General features: G+C 35.6%; 1 protein-coding gene across 1 annotated transcript in view; it reads right to left on the reverse strand.

The window, feature by feature from the left end:
* The window catches only part of DCHS2 (dachsous cadherin-related 2), a 273,224-nt gene that overhangs the window by 48,649 nt on the left and 211,645 nt on the right, over window positions 1-12,930 (reverse strand). Inside the window, exon 14 of the mRNA XM_033215533.1 lies at window positions 278-391. Within this exon, the coding sequence (XP_033071424.1) occupies window positions 278-391 (114 nt within the window). The remainder of the gene's footprint in view (window positions 1-277; window positions 392-12,930) is intronic.

Genomic DNA, 12,930 nt, shown 5'->3' on the forward strand with positions numbered 1-12,930 from the left:
ATAGATGGGTAAATTGTAAGTGGAAGCTAATTTATCTTCAAAAGTTTGAAGGGCAGGATAGACACTGTCTAATTTGGAAATATTAAGAATATAATTCTTAGAGAATATAAACAAATAGTCCTTGATTTCCCATAATTTTTCATAGGCTAGCCTAAAAAATTCTTTCTTGCTTACTTTTTAAATTATTTAGCTCTAACAATTTCTACTTTGCAAATTTTGCAGAAATAACATCAAACGGAGTAGAAAATAAAGCTATTATAGGGTAGAGAAGGATTACCTGACTTAGAGCACAGGGAAAGAACGCCATCTTCATTTCCACTAAAAATTGAATATTTCAGGCTGTCCTGAATTGAGTCAGGAGCAAAAGCTTTTACAGTCACAATAGAAGTACCTGCAAAAATTAGGTAAAGAAAGAACTCCATTAGGATTTTAAAAATTTCATGGAAACACAAGAGAAAATACTGGTTATTTATTATTTGCCTACTATGTTTTCACTTGTTCATTCATTCAACAATAGCTTATTGTCTTCGATGAGTCAGATCCCATGCTAGGTGCTGGGGATATACTAGCAAACAAGATAGAAAAGATCTCTGTCCTCATGGTGGTTATTAACTGGTATAAGGAGACATATAATAAACCATTAAAACATACATAATCATAGAAAAGTTTTCAACTGTGCCAGGCCCCTAGAAAGAGAAAAATAAGGTTACTTGATATAAGGTACTTCTTTTTCAGGGGAAGCACCAGACTTTAGAGAGGTCTGGGGACAGTGAAGGATAAGAAGCCATAGAAACAGCTGGAGGAAGAGGATTTTGGGAAAAGGAGCCACCACCACAAAGGCTGTGGGCTAGGAAAGGACTTGGTTGGGTAAAGCACAATGAGTAGGGGAAGAGGCAGAAGGTGGAGATGGCAGGATAAGCAAGGGTCAGATTCTTGTAAGTGCAAAGGGAAGTCATGGAGGCATTTTAAGGAGTAGAGTAAAACATGATTTACTTTTTAAAAATATCATACTAAGTGCTGTGAGAACAGAGACGAGAGGGTTAAGAATGGAGCAGAGAGGCCAATTAAGATAATACTGCAATAGTCCAAGCAAGAGATAATGACCTAGGACTGTGGGATGGAAGATGGAAAGACATGGACAGATTAAAGACATTTGACACACTGCCCCAAAACACTGGAGCTAGGAGTGGGAAAGGAAGCTATAGGAGCATAAAGAGAAGAAATATTCCCTCAACCAGCTTCTGATCTAGCTATCGGTAAAAGCAACCCAACTAGAAAGTAACCAACAACTTAACTGCAAGACATGAATTCATTCAAGATTTGTTCAGATAGAGCAGGGGCAAAGAGATAACTTTAAGGAAGAAACAGAAATTCAGTTAGGTATAGGAATTGGAAAGACAAAAGAGAAGGAAGTCCTTTTAAGTTATGGGAACAGACTAAACACCAACATGAAAGAAGAATTAGCAAGGACTGATAGAGGCAAGAAGGCAATCCTTGTAATTAGATATAGAACCAAATAAGGCAGGAGTAGGGAATAAATTTAAATAGGAAGTATAAATACAATGTGAAGAAGGGTAAGAGAGGTAGGCAAGAGAATGGGAGAGCTTGAGAGCCAAGGAGATAAGTGTGGCTTTATGTGAAGAATCAGCTAATTTTTCTGTCAAGGGCCAGATATTAATTATTTTAGGCTTTACAGGTCACAGTCCTGTTGCAAATACTCAAATCTGTTATTGTAGTATGAAAGTAGTCACAGACAATGCAGAACCAAGGGAGTGTGGCTGTGTTTCAATAAAACTTTATTTACAAAAACAAGTGGATGAGCAGATCCTCGCTTTATGTGATGGGAAGCAATGAAGAAATGCAAAGTTCTTGAGGGAACTGATAAACTAAGAGAAGATGCTGAGTGCCTTTAAGGCAAACTGGGTAGGGCAGCTGTCTATATGGGAAGCTCTGGGGAAAAAAGTCATCTACAGCAGCTGGAAGGGTCCCAAGGATTCATTTGGTCTCCAAGTCAGTACTTTGATGTCCTTGTAATATTTTATGTCCTTTGCTGCTCATCTATCCTAGTTGTCTATGTGTCACCCTCCTAGGATTGCCTGCCTTGTTGTGTAAAAGTATTTTTTACTTAATTTCATTTACGTGAAATTTACATACAATAATCTGTACATATTTTAAATATATAGTTCTATGAATCTTGAAAATTATATACACCTGTGTAATCAGTATCATAAGCATAGAATATTTTCTATGATCAGTATCATGATCATAGCATATGTTCAACACCTCAAAATGTTTTCTTATGCCCATTTCAGTTTTCTTTCACTTTTGGCTCCAAGAAATCACCAATCTGCTTTCTATAAATTAGTTCTGCCTCTTAAATTTCATACACTTGTGAATTACACAATAACTGATTTCTTTTGCTCAGTATAATTTTTTGAGAATCAAGCATGTTATTTTATGTATAAAAATTCATGCAATTGTTATTGCACAGTAGTATTCTTTTAAATGGAAAACCACAATTTCTTTTTCATTTACCTTGGGATGGGCATTTGAGTTGTTTCCAGTTTTTGGCTATTATGGAAAAAACTGCTATGAACATTCATACACAAGTGTGTGTGTGGACCCATGTTTTCGCTGATCAAGGGTAAATACCTATGGTAAGTATACATTTAACTTTATAAGAAAATGCAAAACTATATTTCCAAAGTAGTTGTATCATTTTACATTTCTGCTAACAACATATGAGAATTGCAGTTGCTCTACTAATATGGTTTGGCTTTGTGTCCCCACCCAAATCTCATCTCAGATTGTAATCCTCATAATCTTCACATGTCGAGGGAGGCACCAGGTGGGAGGTGATGGGATCATGGGATCATGCTGCTCTTGTGATAGTGACTGAGTTCTCATGAGATCTGATGGTTTTATAAGGCAATTTTCCCTGCTCTTACTCACTGTCTCTCACTTACTGCCATGTAAGGCATGCCTCTTCCCCTTCCGCCATGATTATGTTTCCTGAGGCCTCCCCAGCCATGCAGAACTGTGAGTAAATTAAACCTCTTTTCTTTGTAAGTTACCCAGTCATGGGTAGGATCTTTATAGCAGTGTGAGAATGGACTGATACATCCACATTGACTGGTATTATCAATCTTTTAAATTGTAGCCATCTTAGTGGATATGTAGCAGTCTCTTACAGTGGTTTTAATTTAATTTCTCTGATGTCTGGTGATATTGAGCCATGTTTTCATGTGCTCACTGGCCACTTCCACCCCTCTTTTTAATTCATCTTTGGTCCTTGGCCTCCTGTTTGCTACTCACCTACCATTTCTCAGAAACTTCCTCATAGTTCCACTTTTACACTGTTGGTAAAAATGTAAACTAGTACAACCACTATGGAAAACAGTGTGCAGATTCCTTAAAGAAGATCCAGCAATCCCACCTCTGGATATCTACCCAGAGGAAAAGAAGTCATTACACAAAAAAGACACCTGCATATGCATGTTTAGGGCAGCACAATTCACGATTGCAAAAATATGGAACCAGCCCAAATGCCCACCAATCATCAAGTAGATTAAGAAAATGTGATACACACACACACACACACACACACACACACACACACCATAGAATACTACTCAGCCATAAAGAGGAATGAAATAATGGCATTCACAGCAACCTGGATGGAACTGGAGACTACTATTCTAAGTGAAGTAACTCAGGAACGGAAAACCAAACATTCTATGTTCTCATTCATATGTGGGAGCTAAACTATGAGGACACAAAGGCATAAAAATGATAAAATGAACTTTGCAGACTTGGGGGAAAAGATGGGGAAGTGAGGGATAAAAGACTATACAATAGGTACTATATACACTGCTTCGGTGATGGGTGCACCAAAATCTCAGAAATCACCACTAAATAACTTATTCATGCAACCAAACACCACCTGTTCCCCCAAAACCTATTGAAATAAAAATTTAAACTTAAAAGAAACAAAAAGCCAAATATGTATATATAGAAAAAATATTATGTATATATATATTCTAAAAAATAAATGAAAGATGCTTCCTCATAGTTCCTTTACTGGCCTTAGTCCTCTGATATTAGGCCTGTAACTTATGGCATCTATTTTACACTCCCAATCTTGCAATGACTCTGCTTCTTCACTTACTGTCATCCTGCCCCATAGGATGACACATACTGGTAAAAGTATGCACACTGTCCTGATTGGGGAGAGATGGCTAGGGGGCAAGGCTATAGCAGTCTACCCTGCTGCTGGGTGCACAATAACAGAGGCCATGTATAAGACAGTGGTAACAAGTCACAAGAGGAAAGTAAGAGGAAACATTTAAAAGGAACAGGAGCTGACATGGTGTCAGAGATGAGTATGGAGCAGGGCTCATCATCCCATATGCATTTGGGTAAAAGCAAGAAGCAGGAACAAATGAAGGGGTCAAATGGTGGAGCAGGCCAGAAAATGTCTCAGACAGTCACTGTCAGCCTATTGCTGCTAGCAGGGAAAGGAAACTTCAGGATCCTGAAGATTCTGAGGTTTTCAAGAGAAGCTCAAAATTTTATATATTTATTTTTATTTGAAATCTTTCAATTTCTAAGTGTTGGAAAATAATTTAATGTATGCGGAAAACCCCACTATATTGGTTGAACAAAACACAGCTGTGGTCTGACTCCAGTTCTGAGTTTTCTTGTTTACCATCTCTGATAGAGAAGATAAATGTCTCCTCTTTTGTTACTAGCCCTTTTGGTACTTAGATTGTGCTACTAATTTGCCATCTAAGGACTTGTACTGAACATAGTCGAAGACTGATCTCATTTGCCTGCTTAAATTGGACTAAGTTCCATGACAGCAGAGATTTTCTATATCTTTGTATTGTATATACTTTATAACTCTATATTAGTTTTGCTTTGAAAATGTCATATACTTGTGTATCCTACGGTACCTGGCATATTTTGCTCAGTATAATTTTTCAAGAATAAAACATGTGTTTTTGTGTATCAAGTTTATTTCTTTGTATGAAGTAGATGCTTCATGAATACGGGAAGAAAGGAGGTTAAAAAGGGAGACAGAGGAGAAAGGACACTGATGTTTTCTAGCATGAGAGATTAGAAGAATCCTGGTCTCTGCCTACAGGATCACTGTAAGCCAACAGCAATTTTTTTAACTGATTTTTTTTTTTTTCAAATAACTCACTGCTATAATACCACATCGGATAGTGAGATTTGCAGTAGTTAGAAAAAACAAACAAACAAAACAACAAAAAACCACCTACTCAAGATCTTTGCTGAGCCATCTCACTGAACCCTCATACACAAGTCCCAGAGACCCCAGTTTGAAACCCATCTTGCTGGACGTAATAACAAAAATGACTGCTAAACCAAGCCAAGTTGATATTTTTTCTGGATATGTAAAAGGATTTTACTGAAAAGAACAGAAAAAAGAAAAGGTTCTGGAACAAACTGTAGTTTTCCCTAGAATTCTTTCAATGCTTAACACTAAAAAATGCAGTGATCACTATAAATATGAAAGAAAATAAGTATGTGATATTGCCTGCAAAACTGAAACTTCAGTGAAAGCTCCGTTTAAAAAAAGGCATAAAACAGAATTTGTTAAGGAAAAAGAGCAAGAAAACTCGACTAAATATATTACTCTCTTTACAAACATTATGTTTCACATAAACTGTAACAAAGTTTAAAAATTATTTGTCAGGATTTCCAAATGGTTATTCTTTTCAAGCCAGTTATGAAGTCATTTAGTGACAAAGTAATGAATTATAATCAATCATGGTGGAATCAAGTTACTACACATACTGAGAACTCTTTCAAAGTGCATCATAATCTGATGCTTATTTTATTGCATTTTGAGAGACATATTGCTAATATAAAAATGTCTTACATTTTAGGTGGGAATATGCCTGTACAGCAGTACAATAGGTTTTATCCCCACTGCTCCAAGTTCTGTGCTTCCGGGTACAATTTATTTCCTAAACACAGGAAATTTTATTTCAACTGGCTTGTCATATAAGTCTTAAGAATGGCAGTAAGATAAGAAACAGCTATGCCAACAAAAGAAACAATCCTGCTGACAGCCTTATTTTTCATGGGTTAGAATGCGTATCATATGCCCAATTATGAAAGAAAACACAGTGACTGCTTACATAGAAAAGAATAAAGATGAGTACAGAATTGCAAAAAAGAGTTATACATGGCCTCTCTCATAAAGGAACAATCCTATTTTTATTACAAATCAAATTTTCATCATATCAAATGGAATTGTAACACAAAAGAATTTCATTCAATGAAAATACTTCAAACTAAACACTGAAGTCAGCAAGAAGCTGCAAATGTTTTATATGTTCTTCCTTTGGCAAAGTCCAAACTGGGATTCTCTTGAAAAAAGAGAAAATAACGAAAGGGACTAGAATCCTTCTAGGCATCTGCTTACTGTGAAAATTTTAAATAAAAGTCTATCTCTAGGCATATGGATGAAACTTAATATTCATTTCACAACATCAAGGTAGAAAGGGTAAGCTATGAAAACTAACACTGTACCTTCAATTCGAATGAGTTAAGTGAAACATACAGAATAATTTACCTTTTACATTTTCAAGCTTTTATAAATTTTACTTCAAGTCTAACACCATATTTAAAAAGTGTAAAACATTTAATGTTCTTGGTTTTTTCTTCTTACAAAAATAGAGTTTTAAAACTCTGACCACTCACAGCAGCAATTTAAAAGCATAATCAGATAACAATTAATGCTATATGACTGTAAAAATCAATAATTATAAAAATATTTAGGTAATTATGAAAACATTGTATGCATAGAAGTGCATGAGTAAATAATTCTAGAGTTTTATGTTTGTTCTTCTTAAGCAATGCCACATTTTCTTATTGATGACTGACTTGAGAGAAACAGATTTTCAAACATTTGGATGATTTTGAATTATCTGTTATCACTTAAGTGTCCAACCATTGAAACTAAACATGTTGCAACTACTTAAGAAAAGTCTGGAGTGACATTAGCAAGATGGCAAAATGGGAAACCCCAGACCTTGCTGCGCAAAGGCACTAACTTAACAAGAACATATGTTCCAAAAAGCTTTCAAGAGAACTGCAAAAGCAGTTAAGAAGTCATGGGACACCAGGCAAGCTCAAAACCAAGAACAGTCACCGTAGACATTGCATTTAACCCCCAGTGGACCCTCCCCCAAGCCAGCAACAGTGCAAATGGGAATAAACACACAACTTGCGTCTTCTCCACTAGGATGGAAAGAGAAGGGTAGAATATACATCCAACTTTATAGCTTTTGAGGGGACTGCCTGTGGAGATAAGTTTCTGTGTTAACTTGGCTCAGAATACTGATGGGGAGCCAGCATACTTTGGATGCTTGAGGGTTGCTGAGAACAAAAGAGAACTCAGTGACTTACCGCAGTGTCAGAGAATGTGAAGTACTGCAGATCCATACCTGAGAGAGCAACAGACTACAAGACCCTCAAAAAGAAACTGGCAAACCTCTCTAATTGGGTAGTCACGTACATAAGCCCAGTGAAGATTCATCTCCAGAAAAGGTTTAGGAGGCCCCCAGAATCTGCAGCCAGGCCAATTGGTGAAGATCCTATGCACAAATCCAGTCTGTAAAGACTAGAGAGGTGTTGATTTTTTTCAACTACACAAATCACACCAAAAAAAAAAAAAAAGAAAAAAAAAGAAGGAATATGAAGAAACAAAACATGGCTAAATCAATAGAATAAAACAAATCTCCAGGTGCTGACCTGAAGAAACAGATCTATACATTACTTAACAAAGAATTCAGGGCTGGGTGCAGTGGTTCACGCCTGTAATCCCAGCACTTCAGGAGGCCAAGGCAGGTGGATCACATGAGGTCAGGAGTTCAAGACCAGCCTGGCCAACATGGCATAACCCTGTCTCTACCAAAAATAAAAGACATTAGCTAGGTGTGGTGGCAGGCGCCTGTAATCCTAGCTACTCAGGAGGCTGAGGCAGGAGAATCACTTGAACCCAGGAGGCAGAGGCTGCAGTGAGCCAAGATTACACCACTGCACTCCAGCCTGGGCAACAGAGCAAGACTCCATCACAAAAAAAAAAAAAAGAATTTAAAATAATTATAAAGAAACTCAATGCACTATAAGAGAACACAAACAGACAATCAAATGAAATCAGGAAAGCTGCATGAACAAAGAGAGAATATCAATAAAGAGATAGAAACTAATAATAAAAAAAAAAGAAAACAGAAAATCCGGAGCTGAAGAATAAAATAACTGAATTGAAAAATTCACCAGAGGGACTTAACAGAAGTCTTGATCAAACAGAAGCATCAGTGAACTTGAAGACAGATCATTTCGAATTATCAAGTTAGAGGAACAACAACAACAAAAAAAAAAAAAATGAAGAAAAGTGAAGAAAGCCTAAGGAACTCATGGGACATCATTAAGTGGACCAATGTATTCACTAAGAAAGCTTCAGAAGGAGAAGAGGAAACCAAAGGAAATGTGTAAAGAGCTTATTTGAAGAAACAATGACCAAAAAGTCCCCAAATCTGAGAAAAAAAACAGACATCCATATTCATGATACTCAAAGAACTACACATAGGATAAATCCAAAGAAGTCTACATGAAAACACATTAAAATCCAATTGTATATGTCAAAGATAAAGAGAAAATCTTAACAAAAAAAAAAAAGAGAGAGAAAACATGAGTCATCCTAAACAAGGGAGCTCCCATAAGATTAAGTGGATTTCTCAGGAGAGACAGTAGCGATCAGAAGGGAGTAGGATGATGTACTCAAAGGGCTGAAAGTAAGAAAATTGCCAACCAAGAATATCATGTCTTCTAAAACTGTTCTTCATAAATGAAGGAGGACTTTCCTAGATAAACAAAAGTTGAGGGATTTCAAGTCTGCTAAGCCTGCCTTACAAGATACAGGAAAGTGAGTTCTTCAAGTTGAAACAAAGAGACACTAGACAGCAAATGAAAACACACACAAAAAAATACAGCACTTGTAAAGATAAATATAATATGGCAATAGTGATGAAAAATCACTTTTATTCTGGTATAGAATTTAAAAGATAAAAGAATAAAAATATAACTACTAACTAGGTTAATGGATATGAAATATAGAAGATGTAATCTTTAACACTGATAATATAGAATGTGTTGGGGGATGTAACAGAGCAGAGTTTTTTGTATGTAATTGAGCTTGAGCTGTTATAAGTATAAAGCAAATTGCTATTAATATGATATTTTATATAGCCTCGATAGTAACCACAAAGAAAATACGTATAGAAGAAACACAAAAGGAAATAAAAGGCCGGGCGCGGTGGCTCAAGCCTGTAATCCCAGCACTTTGGGAGGCCGAGACGGGCGGATCACGAGGTCAGGAGATCGAGACCATTCTGGCTAACACGGTGAAACCCCGTCTCTACTAAAAATACAAAAACTAGCCGGGCGAGGTGGCGGGCGCCTGTAGTCCCAGCTACTCGGGAGGCTGAGGCAGGAGAATGGCGTAAACCTGGGAGACGGAGCTTGCAGTGAGCTGAGATCCGGCCACTGCACTCCAGTCCGGGCGACAGAGCGAGACTCCGTCTCAAAAAAAAAAAAAAAAAAAAAAAAACAAAAGGAAATAAAAAAAATCAAGGTATGTTGCTACAAAAAAAATTAACAAAACTCAAGAAAAGAAACAAGTGAAAAATAAGATCCAACTATATGCTGTCTATTAGAGACTCACTTTACAGAGAAGAACACACAAATAGGCTGAAAGTGAAAGGATAAAAATATTCCATACAAATACTATCCAAAAGAGTGTAGGGATGGCCATACTTTTATTAGGAAAAAATGGCTTTAAGTTAAAAACTATCACAAGATGTAAATAAGAACATTATATAATAATAAAAAGTCCATTCAACCACAATGGAATGAAACTCAAAATCATTAGCAAAAGGAAAACTAATAAATTCTCAAGTATCTGGAGATTAAACAATACATTCTTGAACTACTGGTACATCAAAAGGAAATAAAAAGAAAATTTAGAAAATATATTGAGATAAAAACAGAAACAAAACATACCAAAAATTATGGGACGCAATGATAGTAATACTAAGGGGAAAGTTAATAGTGGTAAATGCTTACATTATAAAGACGAAAGATCTCAAATTAACAATCTAACATTACAACGCAAGGAACCATAGAAAGAAAAAACTTAACCCAAAGTTAGTAGAAGGAAGGAAATAATAAACACTAAAGCAGAAATATATGAAACAATAGAAAAACAATAGAAAAAAATCAATGAAACTAAGTTATTTTTTCAAAAAGGTTAACAAAATTGGCAAAGCCTTAGCTAGACTAATGAGACAGAGACAGAAAAAGAGAGAGAAAAAATGAATCAGAAATTAAAGAGGAGACATTACAACCAATGCCACAGAAATCCAAAGGGATCATAAGAGACTAATTTGAACAATTATACAGCAACAAATTAGATAACCTAGATGAAATGGATAAATTTCTGGAAATATATAGCCTACCAAGACTGAATCATGAATAAATAGAAAATCTCAAGAAACCTTTAATTAGTAAGATGATTGAGTCAATCAGCAAAACCTCCCAACAAAGAAAACTCCAGGACCAGATGGCATCACTGGAGAATTCTAACAAACATTTAAAGAATTAATGCCAATTCTTCTTAAACTCTTTCAAGAAATTGAAGAAGAGAGAATACTTTGAAACTCATATTATGAGGCCAGCATTACTCTCACTCCAAAGTCAGACAAAGATACTAAAAGGAATGAAAATTTTCTTCAGACCAATCTCCCTGATAAATATGTATGCAAAATTTATCAACAAAATACTAGCAAGCATAATTCAACAGCACATTAAAAGGATTATATACCATGACCAAGTGGGGTTTGTCCCTGGGATGCAAGAATTGTTCAACATACAAAAACAAATTAATGTGATACACCACATTAACAGAACAAAAAATAAAAATTACATGATCATCTCAGTAGATACAGAAAAAGCATATAACAAAATTCAACATGCTTTCATGGTAAAAACTCAAAACAAACTAGGAATGGAAGGAAATTATTTCAACATAATAAAGGCCATGTATAAAAATCCCACAGCTAACACAACACACAACAGTGAAAAACCAAAAGCATTTATGCTAAGATCAGGAACAAGACAAGAATGCTCACTTTTTTTTTTTTCTAAGATGGAGTCTTGCTCTGTCACCTAGGCTAGAGTGCAATGGCACGATCTCGGCTCACTGCAACCTCCGCCTCCCAGGTTCAAGCGATTCTCCCTCCTCAGCCACCTGAGTAGTTAGGATTACAGGCATCTACCATCATACCCGGCTAGTTTTTGTATTTTTGTAGAGACAATGTTTCACCATATGGCCAGGTTGGTCTTGAACTCCTGACCTTAGGTGGATCCACCCACCTCGGCCTCCCAAAGTGCTGGAATTATAGGCGTGAGCCGCTACGCCCAGTCAGAATGCCCACTATTACCACTTCTATTTAACACAGTAATACAAGTCCTGGCCTGAGCAATTAGATAAGAGAAAGAAGAAGAAGAAGAAAAAGCATGCAAACTAAAGAAAAAGTAAAATTATCTGTGCAGACAACATAGTCCTATATGTGAAAAACCCTAACGATTCCACAGGAAAAACTAATAAACAAATTCAGCAAAGTTGCAGAATAAAAAATCAATATGCAAATATTAGTTGTATTTCTACCCAGTAATAATAAGCGATCTGAAAAGAAAATTAGAAAAACAATACCATTTACATCATCAAACAGAATAAAATACTTAAGAATAAACTTAATCAAGGAGGTAAAATATTTATACATTGAAAATTTCAAAACATTACTGAAGGAAATCAAAGAAGTCACAAATAAATGGAAAACCATCTCATGTTTATGAAGTGGAAAACAATATTGTTAAAGTGTCCATAGTACCAAAAGGAATCTACAGATTCAATTCAATCCCTACCAAATCTCCAATGTCATTTTTTGTAGAGTTCGTACAAGTTAACCTAAAATAAATATGGAATGTCAAAGGACCCTGAATAGTCAAAATAATCTTGAGAAAGTAAAACAAAGCTAGAGGCCTCACACTTCCTGACTTCGAAACACTTTACAAAGCTACACCAATCGAAATGTATGATATTGGAATAAAGACAGACATATAGACTAATGGAACAGAATATAAGGCCTAGAAATAAATCCACATGTATATGATCAAATGAACTTCAATAAGGGTGCCAAGGCTACAAAATAGGGTATGAATAGCATCTTCAACAAATGGTGCTTGGAAAACTGAATATCCACATGTAAAATACTGAAATTGGACCCTTTAATATACAATATACAAAGATCCACTCAGAATGGATTAAAGACTTAAATGTAAGAGCTGAAACTCTAAAGTTAATATAATATAGGAGGAGAGCTTCATGACATTTAATTTAGCAATGATTCTTTGGATATAAGACCAAAAGCACAGGCAACAAAAGCAAAAAAAAAAAAAATAGACAAATAGGAGTATATCAAACTTAAAGCTTTTTCACAGCACAGGAAACAATCAACAGATTAAAAAGGGAACTTACATAATAGGAGAAAATAGTTGCAAGCCATATATCTGATGAGAGGTTAATATCCACAGTATATAAATAACTCTTGCAAATAAACAAGAGAACAAAAACAAATAACCTGATTAAAAATGAACAAAGACATTTCTCCAAAGACGATAGTCAAATGGTCAGTATCATTAAATATCAGGGAAATAAAAATCAAAACCACTAGATATTACCTCATGTCCATTGGGATGGCATTTATTTTATATTAAAAACTAAAAAAAAAAAACCAGAAATTAACGAATATTGATAAGGATGTTGAGAAATTG

This window comes from Trachypithecus francoisi, unplaced genomic scaffold, assembly GCF_009764315.1.
Source record: "Trachypithecus francoisi isolate TF-2019V2 unplaced genomic scaffold, Tfra_2.0 Lachesis_group1, whole genome shotgun sequence".
NCBI lineage: Eukaryota > Metazoa > Chordata > Mammalia > Primates > Cercopithecidae > Trachypithecus > Trachypithecus francoisi.